The sequence below is a fragment of the Sorghum bicolor genome, chromosome 10 (genome assembly GCF_000003195.3).
Source record: "Sorghum bicolor cultivar BTx623 chromosome 10, Sorghum_bicolor_NCBIv3, whole genome shotgun sequence".
Lineage (NCBI taxonomy): Eukaryota > Viridiplantae > Streptophyta > Magnoliopsida > Poales > Poaceae > Sorghum > Sorghum bicolor.
The window spans coordinates 8131138-8144676 of record NC_012879.2 but is presented as its reverse complement, the minus strand read 5'-3'; the positions used below and the strand labels follow the sequence as shown (position 1 = coordinate 8144676).

Here is a 13539-nt window from a genome sequence, read left to right as displayed (position 1 = left end):
GAGGTGTGTCTTTCGTACATCGGGACGTGTAAAGAGTTCAGGTTGTCTCTTCGGACTAGTTCAACGATTTTTGGTCCATCTCTCTTCCAAGTGACATCTACTATTCATTTAGAAGTGGTCATTGGTGATGCCCTTGCATTGTATCGTATCGATCGAATCGAAACTGCATGAACAAGGACCACCAGAGTGTGTGATTCTGTGAAGACACGTAGAGATGCTAGCATTGGCTAGAGTAGGCATTAGACTAATCAAACATATTCGGATTCGACGATAGACTACCCAGCTGTGTGTAGTGTAGCCTAGCCAGCTTTGATTCCTCACTGTTCAGAGACAAGAGGCAGCCAAAAACGCACTAAAATCCACGCCACCTTTTCGCAGTCGATCTTGCATGCAGCTCTATGGGGTGGGGTGGTGGCCGACGACTAGTACCAGTCTACTCCTAGTCCTAGTAGTACGTACCAGAGGCTCTTGATCGACCAGTGACATGCAGTAGCTGATAGGTCCTCGATGAACGCTGAACCTGAGGTCGATAATGGCAGGCATGCAGCTCCGTTGCATTGGTTGGGCGACCGCGGCGGCCTTTGCCCATGCATATGCATGCATGCACCCACCATCATCGGCGCATCAAGCTCAAATCATGGCACGGGATGGGATGTCCTCTCCAGCCGAGGCTGCTGCAGAAAGCAGGGTGGAGGTAGACGAGGAGCGGGCGCGCGCGGGCAGCAGCCAGCAGCAGGGCGCAGCGTTTCAGAGCGCGCGACGAAAGCTGAGCCCTTTCTGAAAAAGCTAGGCCGCCGCTCCGGCGCCGGCAAAGGCGGAGGGGAAAAACACGCATCGGCAGGCAGGGAGGGAGGGAGGAATTATTCATCGCATCGCATTCGCACGCGCTGCGCGGAAAAGGCCGCTCCGCGCCGCGCGCAGGGGGTCGATGAGAGTGCGCTACTGCTAGTGCCCCTACGCGTCTCCATCATCGCCGATTCGCCGAGCACACGCGCGCGCACTGTGGCCGCGTCGGGCGCGTCGCGGCCTGTGCAGCGGCACCACCGCCACGCACGTAAATCTGACGCATATAAAGCTGCTGCTGCCCCGCAAAGCCTGCAGCAGCGGTATACTACATATGCAAACGATGGAGGAGTATGTGCGTGACAAGGTGACGCATCCCGAGCCACAAAAGCGATAAAGATCGCATGCAATTTGCAAAGGCAGCCGCAGCCTGGCCTGTTGGCCCTCCCTCGTCTCTACTGTAGATGTAGACTGTAGCGTCGTGTCCTGTGGCTACCTTGCCTTGTGCTGCCGTTCTCTGCGTGGCCGGCCGGCCGGCCTCTGCAGATTCCCTGCTGGCTCGCTCTGGCCTCAAATGATGCAGGGGGCCGGGCGAGGAAAGTGACGCGACGACGGCGACGCGTTGCATTGTTGCCATTGCGCTTGCGCTGCTGCTGTGTGTGTTTCTGTGCGCGCGGGGGAGAGAATGTGGTGAGTGAGGAGCGAGCAAATGGTCGCTGCCGCTTTTTACACTCATGATCCCTATGAAGGAAAGGGTTGATACCCCCTGCCCCCCTCCTGCAATCTTGTTGCCGCCCGGGCTGGCGGGGCCTCGGTAGCCACGCACACATGCGCTTGCCTGCCGCTCGCTGCCAGCTGCAGGCCTGCTGCCGCCTGCCTATCTCCATCTTTTGCAAAGAGGAATGCGCGCGCCAGTCGAGGTCCACCAAAGCTCAAACTCACAAGTCAGATACTTGGTAGATCCATTTTTTTTTTGAATTTTGACACCGTAGTATTTTCGTTTTTATTTGACAAATATTATTTAATTATGGAGCAACTAGATTTAAAAAATTCGTCTCGTAATTTATAGGTAACTGTGCAATTAGTTATCTTTTTTATCTATATTTAATGTTCCATGCATGTGCCGCAAGATTCGATGGGATGAGAAATCTTGTAAAGTTTTGGGTTTTTGGATGCATCTAAACAATAAGGACATGTTTACTTCCAACTCAAAATCTAAAATTCTTAAAGATTCTCTATCATATCGAATTTTTACACATGCATGAAGTATTAAATATAGATAAAAAAAACTAATTACACAGTTTGGTCGAAATTTACGAGACGAATCTTTTGAGCCTAGTTAGTCCATGGTTGGAAAATAATTACCACAAACAAACGAAAAATATTACAATGCCACAAAATTTTTCTCTTAAGGAACTAAACACGGCCTAATAGACTATAAATACTACTACTGTACAACGAGTTGTAACCGCCAATTAGATCCTATTAGATCATGTTACTTTTACAATCCTAATATGAAATTCACCTTGCAGGCTCGGTCAAAGCATGGTCATCGGTTGGGCATATATGATGATCCGAGTGGTCAGGGAGCAGGGGCAGCAGCTGCTGGCTGCCGCCAGCCCGCCACTGGGCCCGTCGATGCGATGCAAACCATGCAGCAGCCACAACCGGCTGGACATGTGACGGCGCAGAGAGCAACCGACAGCTCCAGCACGTTATTGGCCTCATCATCCTGCACCTAGATTGCTAGCGCGCGCTCCTTTTCCCGTCTGCGCGCACACACCACATTGCAGCTAATCAAGCAGCCATGCCGGCGTGTGTCTGTGTGTGTGCGCGCACGTGATATGAATTGCCATTTGCCACCGGTTGAGAGCGTCTCCAAGAGAATCCTAAATCTTCTTCTAATTCTTGTTTTTAGCAAGATTGGAAAAAAAAAATCCATCTCCAACAACTTCTAATCTATCCTCCAATCTTTTTTGCAAGTCGGGAAAAAACTCTCCGACCCAATTAAAGTTACACGTCGTGGTCATCGCGCGTATCCTCTCCTCCCTCAGGCCTTGTTTGGATGTTGTCGGATTCACCTCAATCCACATGTGTTGGAGTGGATTGGGGTAAAATTTAGTTCAAGTTCCACTCCAAGCCACACCAACACATGTGGATTGATGCGAATCCGACTACATCCAAACAAGGCCTCACGGTGTCACGTTTTTTTTCCACGGTTCGTCTTCTTTGCGCCATCACATGCTGTCTCCTGTCCCCTGGCGCCGTCCGGGATTGCCATCCCTCGTGGTTCCGTGCTCGCTCATGTGGTGTTGGGATTGCCATCCCTCGTGGTTCCGTGCTCGCTCATGGTGTTGGGATTGCCGTCGGTCGCGATGAACTCTGACGGTAGTTCCTCCTGTGTATATCACTACTATAAAATTTATTTTGCGTGGCGTTATCCTTTTTTTATTGGAGGCACACCTCCCGATCGCCTCCGTTGTTTCGAACCAGGTCACCCTCCCAAATGCCCGCCTCAGTTAACTTTAATAGAGGCAGTTGGATTAAGATGATCGCCTTCGTTAGTCATCGATTAACCAAGGCGGTTGCGTAATAACAACCGCATCCGTTAATCCATTAACAAACCACCTCCATTAATAGGTATTAACGAAGACGGTCGATTTAAGGTGCCCGCCTCCGTTAGGCGGTCATTACAAAATAACCACCTCCATGGATGCTAGGATGATTCACGTTCTATTCTACGTCAACGATCCTAAGTTTGGATAGCGATTTTGATTACCCGAAATTAGTTTTGTTAATTTAGGTAATATCCCCCGGTACCCAAACTACCCAAATATTTATCTGTCTTTGTATTTATCATGTCTTGTTAGTTGAGCATTTGAACTTATCAATTTATTAGAATATAATTCTCTCTATTTGAAAAAGTAACTATAATATATTATTCTCTATAAAATGTTATTGAAATTTATACAAAAATGTTGCTGAAATTATATATATATATTACTACTGAAGTTTTGTGTAATTTGTTGTTTTTGTGTAAATTCAGGTATATCGGGAATACCCGAACCCAAACTCAAATTGTCGGGTACCCGAAATTACGGGTAGTGTTTTCTCGGGTCTAATATCGGGTAGCAGTTTTCATTACCTGTATTACCCGACCGAAAAAATCAGGTAACCCGAACACCCAGGCTTAGCTGGCGACACCAATAGGCCAGATACAGTCTTCCCATCTCTCTATCTTCCTCTCTCTATCTCCCTCACTCTTTCTTCTTCCGTTTTGCAGATTTGGTGCTGGATGGAGCCACACAGACGATGGCGACAGCGGGCGAAACCCTAGGAACCGGCATTAGCGAGGACGACTGCGGCGGCGAGCAGGCGGAAGGTGGCACACGAGCGACCTTCGCAACGTCGACAGGCAGGACGCATCATGGAAAGGACTGCCTGAACGACGGTGGCTCCAGAAGCTAGAGCTAGCTGGCTCTAAGATCTAGACTTTTTTTTAACTGAGGTGGGCCGAGGATAGTGACAGTCTCCATGGTTGTCTTATAACATCCGCCTCCATTAAAGTTTTAATGGTAGCGGATAGAAACAACCGCCTCCATTAAGTCACGATTAACTATGAACTATGATATATCATTATAGGCGGTTACCCCTGCATGCCGGTCTCTATTAACGAGAAATGACCGCTTCTAATAAAAAAACTGTCGTAGTGTATGCGTATTGATGTAATGCTCTTGGCAGGCTGCTCTACTGCTTGCATGGTACTTTTTGCTGGCGCAAGGTGAAGCTGCCTGGCCGCTTGGTGGACCTGCTTGCCAGATAGCCGGTCGCATGCTACTGTGCTGATGGCCGGGAAGCTGGCCGTCGCCGCCTGGTACCTGCAATGGGATCGGCACGAGCACGAAGGAGGTGCCGCCGAAGGGTTTCACGCGACCGGCCTTGCCATGTCGCGCGAAAAAAAACTGCCGCAAACAAAAGAGAGAGAGAGAGATTGGGACCAATTTTTTTATTTTTTGGAAATAAAATATGTATTAGGTACTATTTTTTCTCCAATACCTTTTTATAAGTTGAAGAACATGATGTTTTTGAAGACAATTTAAGATACTATTGGAGATGTTGCTTACTTTCTCCGTTCCATTAAAAATGTTGTTTTTTTTACTTTCAGATTTCTTGTTTAACCATTCGTTTTGTTTTTTATAAAAATAGTAAAATAAATAAATCATTATTACTGTATTTTTATTGACAAAATAAGTCATAATAAATAGGTAATATTTAACAATTTTGAATAAGACAAACGATCAAAAATAAAAAGTCTGAAAGTAAAAATCAACACTTTTCAATAGAACGGATAGAGTAGTTCCCAAACCCCCCACCCACCCACACTCCTAAAACCGGGGCCTTCCCGATGGGGATGACCTACTAATCAGTGCCAGTCTGCCAGACATATGGTACGGTAGCTCAACTGATCATCAGGTTACTAGTAGGAGTATTGGTTAAGTGGCTAACCTTACTCCGTGATTCCAACTCTCAAGTACTATATATATATATATGGAAATTTCTTTCTACACGTACGTGTAGTTACTCTCATCTTCAATAAACTATATTGTGTATGTATTCATACTTGTTTATCGGTTTGAGTATGTTTATATACTCATATTAAGATACTCTAGATCTTACCACGCGAAAATTTTTCAAAAAAAATTATATTTTTAATATATTACTAAAATGCCACTACTATATTATATATAATAAGTATAACCATATACTCTATGTATGCATGCATACTTAACATACATATCACTCTAGATGGTCTAGTATGATCATATACTTTGTCTATATACATTTCATTCGGTCATATACACCTTAAATCTAGAGATATATAGATGCGAGTAACTACACGCGCGTGTAGCGTCCTATATATATATATACACGTGTATGTGAAATCATAAGGCCAGTCTTAGTGGGAATTCATGTCTTTCTTTCCAATATTTTCATAAAACTCAACTCAGAAACTGTTTTCATTTCGCTCTTTATTTTATACTATGTCATATCGGCTTTATTGTTCATGAAGCTCTCATTAGAATTGACTTAAGAGTTTTTTTAAAGAATTTCGCCCCTACAGTTAGATTTTATTTTTTTTTAAAAAAGGAGTTCAATTTAGCTTTTCACATAAACACATTGTATGAACACTTAGAAAGACGACCATTCAAATTGTGTATACTTTTAGGTTATATCTCCTATTCTGTATTACTCCTATATCATATATAGTCCTTCGATTTGCCAGCTAGACGTACAATCTGAAACCGAATGGCTATACCGGTTGGCAACGGATCTAGTGCAAACTCATCTCCCGTGCAAACTGTGCAAACTCTAATCTGGACCGCATGATGTTGATCCAAGGGGCGCAGAGAGATTGGGTAATTTTGCACTTAACCACCCGCTCTTAATCACACTTTTACTCATCTCTCCTTCCACCTCTCTCATGCGCCCCCTTGGATCAACATCCTGCGGTCCAGATTAGAGTTTGCACAGTTTGCACTAGATCCGTTACCATACCGGTTAGGGCACTCCCAATGCAAGACTCTATCACAGAGTCCAAGACAATTAATTACATATTATTTATGGTATTTTGCTGATGTGGCAGCATATTTATTGAAGAAAGAGGTAGAAAAAATAAGACTCCAAGTCTTATTTAGACTCAAAATTCACATTGTTCGAGGTAATAAATAACTTTAGACTTTATGATAGAGTCTATATTATGAGTGCACTTAGTATGATGATGGGGACACAGCAAAGAGACTAGCGACAGTGGGGGCCGGGAGCCCGGGAGCGTGGCACTGTCCGCCCGTGGGAAGAATGAATAGGGCCAGTTGATCAAAGGAAGCACAAAAGTCCATACAGAGTATGACACGCATCGACTGAGGAGCAAGAAAAATAGTCTAATCAACACTACTTCCTCTAGTCATGAATACCACTCCATCTTGTTTGTCCAAGTCAAACTTTATTAATATTAATGTATTAACTGTTATATACAAAAATATGTACAGTACGTGCTTGGTCTCAAATTGTATCCTTTCATGACCGGTGAAATTAGTAGCTCGTAAGAAGGCTTTTGTGCTGCCATTGCCAAACTGACAAGGCCATCGCCGCCCCTCAGCTAGGGCGCTAAGCCATCACCCTTGCCTAGGGGCTCCTCCTCCTTCCCAGGCGACATCTCTTCTCTGGTTGCAAGAAAGAGAGGGCCACATCCCTCGTTTGAAGTTAACACTACTACAAAAACAATTTTAGTTTAAAGGTGTTCTTTTTTCTTACAAATACACTCTATTAAAAAACATATCTAAAAATAGTCTTTGTGATGATCTTGTCTTTAGAATTTGACTTCTAGAGGCATCTAGAGAGTTCAACTACCTCTAAAAATGCTCTCTGTTTCTAGAGGTGTGGCTGGAAAGTCAATGGTTTTTAAAAATGACATTTTTTGAGGTGGCCGGGCTTTTTTTTGGCCGCCTTTAGAAGTCAATATGTTTTTAGAGTTGGTTGGGAAAACCAGCGGCCTGTCTCTAGAAATGGATTTTTTTTTGACAACTAGAAATGGATTTGAGACGGTTGGCTAATTGACCCATCCCTAAAAATAGATGCAACACGGTAAAATTAATAACCTTTTCAAATCAAGTCAATTGAAAACAAACTTTATATTTGATCACTTTTCTATTTGAAACAATTTATGCTTTACAAAATCTATTTTAAGCTCTCTAATTTAAAGTTTCATTTTTCTGAAATTTTAAAACTACATTGGATTGAGACGACAGTTCAAATTTTAAATGTTTGTCTTTGAAACCCATGCAGGAGCATGATTGAGAGGGCAACTAAAAATGTAAATAAGAATATACTAATCTATCTCATTCTTCAATTTTTATTTTAGCTAAAAAACTAATATTTTAAAAGTGCACATCCCAAACTAATTTTTCAAAAATCAGTCCTTTAGCCCACGCCAAAGACTATGACGCGACTTGCCTACATATAGTCACCTCCGTGCTGTAGAATGCATGGTCATTTTCAACAATTTATGCTGTAGAATGCATGGTCATTTAAAGAGTTTCAGTAGTGTTTATAATTGAAAATTGGTAATATATATATGAGTTATGGTATAATACAGAAACCTAATAAGCCTAGAAAATCAAATTTAAACCCAAAACTTCTAGACAAAATCTGCCTATGTAGCTTGTTCAAAGCTTTTGGAGTTAGGAACTTCCGGGCATGCTCAAAAGTGAAGATAAGCTCACAAACACCCAACCCAAGTGCACACAATATATTTGTGTCTCTCATTTGATGCGTTAGATCTTTTGAGCACTATTTCATTCCAGGTCATTTGAGAATGACATTCCTTTCTATATAGTATGATATTTCCTAAACTCATTTTCAAAATAAAAAGGATAAATCCACTTGAGTTGCCTTCCTTTCAATTGAGGGTCATTAAGCATCAATATTAAATCTTTTGGACTAAAAGGCATCCATAAACTCATAGAGAATATTAGTCAACTTTTTATGTAAATACTTTATGAAGTGCGAAAAAATTGAAAACACATGCATGTAACACTCTAGGAGCTCCTTTGGAAGCAAAATCCAGGGATGGAAAATCCCCCACTAAGAAATAGAATGATAATTAAAATGATATCCGCATAGATTACCCATCTAGTAGGGAAAAGTTCGAGATCCCAGAGGAATTGAAGTTTCCAAATTAGGCCTAGGTGTTATTGTGTTAATAAGCAAATAAAGGCATTCCATGTGTATCTCATAAACGTTAGCATTTCTCATTCATCATGTATGCGCATGGCGTGTTAGTTTGAATTTAAGTAGTCACGTATGTAATGATGATGTTTAAGTGACTTTATATAAGCTTTCTTAACGTGACACAAGCAAACCATGATTACGAGCTTAAATAACTCTAGTTAAACTTTTAAACAACTCCTGTTAATTAGTATAAGCCCAACTGTTGTCGTCGCTCGTTCTCTAATCTAGACCGATCAGCGACCGCAAGCTTTGCACCCCAGCTCATATACGTAGCTAGCCGATCGACCACTTCTCACGATCACTGGTGCACTACACGTGTACCTACCAGAGGCTACGACCTATACGACTACTAGGTACGACGACGTCGTCCGGTCCAATCCATACACACGGACGGCCACTTGGGCCACGGATACAAATGTAATGTGCCTTGCAGCTGCGGCTCATGAGCTTCTGCTTCTGTCAACTTAAATTTATCAATTACTTAGGGCTTGTTTGGCACAGCTTAACTTCACCAGTAAAGCTGTTTTTTTAGAAAATAGCTTCATGAGTGACTTTCTAGATAAAACTAAGCTGTTTTGGAAAAAGTGTTTGGCAAAATAGCTTCACCAACTCCTTCATGCATAGTTGAGAGAGAGAAATGAGGGAGAAGCTGCAATAAGCTACTTTTTTTCCAGCTTCATCCAATTTATGTTTTTGTGAGGAGAGGGGAAAAACAGTTTCACCCATGAAGCTGTTTTGGAAATAAGTGTTTGGCAAAAAAAAAAAACAGCTCACAACAGCTCATGAAACTGTTGTGAGCTGTACCAAACAGGCTCTTAGTAATATTATTTTATAATAAACTAGTTAACAATATTTTCAGCTATAACTTATCAAGTGAGTAAGCTGTCCTGTCAAAGACCTTGGAGAGAGCTGCGCGCCATGACGGATCTGCCGGCTGCCGGGCCACGGGCTGGCGGGGCCTCAGCCGCGGGAGACAATAAGGGCATGCAATCCTGCTGGATGGCAGGGCAGGGCCACTCCGCGCGCTCCTGCTGCGTCCTGCGGCTGCTGCCGCCGCAGGTGTAGCCAGTACTCCAGTAGTACAGCTATAGCCAGCGCCCGCGCGTGGGCCGGTTTTATTGGTCATGTGGTCCTCCCTCCCTGTCCCTCCCTCCGATCCCCGGCCGCGCGCGGGAGCCGCTTGCCCCGCCGTGTCCTCGCGCGCGCGCGCGGCCAGCAGCAGCAAGGGACTTGGCGAACCACCGCACTTCTCGCGTCGCGTCTCCCGCTCTCTTGTCCGTTCGTCCTCTCGCTCGTCGCACGATCATTAGTGCTACAAGACTACAAGAGCTTGGGACGGCGGCGGGGCCGGGCCGCCGGGGCCATGCATTGTTGGTTGGTGCACAGACGAGACGACGCAGCTGCCGCGCCCGCTCCTGCCATCAGTCCGCGCCCGCGCCCTGCAGGATCGCGCGCGCGTCGCCGGGTTGGAAACCTACTGCTCTTTTTTGGAACGGGTCATGCTGGTCGTCGTGGTGGTGTATAATGCGCTATGTGATTGCGATGTCTTGCCGGGGCCGGTACGGTGGTGAGCTACTGGTGATCAGCTCTCTGCTGGTGCTGGGTAGCTGGGCTAATATATAGAAATATAGAATGTGCCAACATGGCTGCTGGCTTGGCTGGTGATGTGTACGTTTGCTACTGTTGGGTGTCACTATTGCCGTGTTTCGTTTTCGGCAACATAATTCTGGTGCCAACGCGCGATTCAAACCAAAGCAGGAACATGGCGTCTATAAGATACATACCCCTGCGGGTATATGATGAATGCACAAATTTTTTGGGGGTTAAAATTTGTGTGTGTGTGTATATGTGTGGGTTGGGTGGGTGGGGGGATGAGCTTGATTTGCCCAAAACTATTAGCTAGTATATAGTACTGTAGTAGAGCATCTCTCTAATAGTATTTCTAAAGCTCACTTTCGAAATCATTATTTAGAGAGTTATTCGTATAAAAATTATTTTCTATATCTTACCATACTCCAGTAGTTTTTTCTATATCTTGTTTGTGCTCTAGAGAGCTATTCTTGGTTTCTATCTTTGGCTAGCAAGAAATCCGGCATAGAAGATGTCTATCTTTGTCTAGCAAGAAATCTCTAAAGCAACTCCAATTAAAAAGTTTGTTGGAAGGTTTTTTTTTTCTATCAAAATCTCTATTCTTAAGAAGGATTAAGAGAGTGTTGAATTTGCTCTGCAAAAAAATAGGGAGCTAAGAGGGAGACACACGAGGGTAATTTTGCTTCAGCATCAGTATAATCACCTGGAGGAAAACCCGGAAGACGGATATCGTCATGGTTGAACATTGGACAATAATGGATTGTCATATATACATGGCTGCCAAGTCGTCTGTAGCAGCTTCCATCTCCGCCATGCCCGTCAAGCCCTAACAATGCAAAGTCTCTCCTCCATGGATTCCCTCTATCGTCTTCTCTTGTGATGTGATTGGTGAAGCCAACACGAATGCGGAGCGTGATTATATATCCCAGTCCCAGATGCCATGAAATGAAACTCTGTATGATCCTTGCAAGAATGTGAAGGAGCCAGAGAAGGCCAGCCATAACAATGCAAACCAAAAAAATACTGCAAACGGGAAGTCAAGAAGCACAGATTAAAAACAGGAGGGACGCCTTAGCAGACCAGTGCATGCACACGCCTCCGAAGACCTACGAGTCGTCGCTGGGGCTCATGCTCTCCTGTCGCTCGCCGCCGCCATGGCCATGCTGCTGATGCTGACTAGAGCCGCCTCCTCCTGCACCGTTCTGCGCCGCCGGCGTAGCGTCCGAGACAGCATGTGCCCGGTACGCGTTGAGCGCGGCGAGGATCCCCATGTGGCCCTCGGCTCCGCCTCCGCCGCCGCTGGCGCTGCCATTTTCGTTGCCGCCCACGGGGCCGCCGAGCCCGAGCTGCTGCTGCGCACCGGGGAGCAGCGCCATCGGCGCGGGGAAGTTCATGAAATGTAGCCCACTAGGCACGCCGCGGTACACGGTCGCCGCGCCGCCGCCGCCGCTTCCTGTCTGCGGGAACGTCCAGATCGACTCGTTGCTGCCGCCTCCGCCAGCAACTGCGGCGGCCTGGGCGTTGCTGCTCGGCACCATCCACACGGTGCCTGGCATTTGGCTCTGCGTGTACCCGGCCATCTGCTGCTGGTATTGCTGCTGCTGCTGCTGCATTTCTTGCTCCCACCGCCGTTTCTTGGACAGGTCGGAGCTGGCGGCAGCAGACGACGACGATGGTGACACGTCAAGACCGACGCTGCCGGAGTGGAAGCTCAGCAGCAGCGGAGACGACGCCGACGACGTAGCGGATGGAGGACCCTCGGCGCCGCCGAACCCGAGGCCTACGACGCGCTCCCACGGGTCTCCCCGCGCGCCGCCGAAGCGTGGGCCGGGCAAGCCGGCAGCACGGAGGTGCGCTGGGATGGAGAAGGAAGAGCCCGAGGAGCGGAGAGAGATGTTGAGCGAGGTGAAGTTGGCCGGGATGGTGCCGGTGCCCGTGGCCGCGATCACCGCGGGCTCCGCCTGCTGCAGCAGCCACTCGATCGTCTCGCCGTCCGTCTTGTGCCCCAACTCCCTCGTCAGCTGGAACACCCGAGCTGCGCAAATCGCCGGCATCCGGATGCGCCGCCCGCGCCCGTCCACCTTCGTGTGCCGGTCCTTGGTCGATGTGCGCTTTGGCGGCGCCACCTTCTTCATCTGCAGCATCTCTCCCGACCCCGCCGACCCATTAGCCCCAGCACCCACAACAGCTGCTGGGGACGTGGAGCAAGGCTGTTCCTCCTTCTTCTTCTCCAGAAGCTGCAAAGGGAAGTTGGGGCGGCGACCTCCGCTGGCATCTCCGGTGACGTCCATAGCCGATTAGACCATGGTATATACCAAAGATGGTGTTTTCTCTTCAGGGAGCTGGAGGAATATCGGTACTAGTAATGGATTTGCTGACCTACGAACTGTTCTTGTGGGACTGCTGACCTGATTTGGAGTGATGACGTGGGGCGATGGAGGCTCGGCAGCGCCGTCGGCGGCGGCGTTGGAGCTAGCAAGAGCTAGCGAAAGAGTGAGATCAAGGAAGCGAGAGCTTGTGCTTGTGGTGCTTGCCGTTGGAGGCAATTTTTTTTTCAGAGACAGAGAGAGAGAGAGAGAGAAAGAGGGAGAGGGAGGGACGGAGGTGTGTGCTCGTGGTGATCGACACTATTTTATGGAGTTCTGGTTGGGTTTGTCGACAAATCTAGTGCGTTGCAGCGAGGACGATGGCCAGAGGAAGGAGAAGAGATGAGCTAGCATATGATAGGAGGGTGGGGCGAGCGCGAGAGAGAAAACATCAAGACAGGAGACGATGGTGTACTTTGTCGGGATTGGAGGAGAGAGATCACGACGCATTAAAGGTGCGCTGAGAGATAGAGGAGTGACGAGTTGAGGACTGATGAGGATAAGACCGGAGGGAAATTAGTAGGCACACACTTAGCTCTCTTGATGTCAAGAAAAGCAGAGTAGCTTCAGGTACTTTCCCAAAAATTCTACGATTCGCGGATCACACAATCTTACTACTAGCAGCGAGAGCTAGCAAGGAGCAAGGTGGCTCACCAAAATAGGACTTATGGGCAGTTAGATTTTTTACTGCCACATTTGAGTATTTTATACTTAAAATAATTTTGGCAAATACTTTAGTATATTTTCTTACTTGATTGATTGTAATTGTTACGGCCACTAGTAAAAACAATTTTGGGAGACATCTTATTTTATTAACAGAGATGAACGAAACTCTCACCGTCTCCAAAATTAGTTTGCTATTTTCAAAGATGATTGGTCTATTTTCGAAGACACTAGCGTTTTTTTTTTCAAAATAAAAATCAACAAAGACCAATCTTTTAAGAAGTCTCACTCTAAAAATAAAGGCTACTTTTATTGGGGGTTGTTAGATGGCCTATCTCAAGCCAAGTTA

The 13539-nt window shown here is 46.2% G+C and overlaps 1 protein-coding gene across 1 annotated transcript; it reads right to left on the bottom strand.

The window, feature by feature from the left end:
* LOC8065521 (transcription factor TCP14) lies at nt 10836–13002 on the bottom strand. The gene has a single exon (XM_002436700.2). It carries the CDS (start codon nt 12450–12452, stop codon nt 11268–11270), a length of 1185 nt encoding a protein of 394 aa, XP_002436745.1. The 5' UTR covers nt 12453–13002; the 3' UTR covers nt 10836–11267.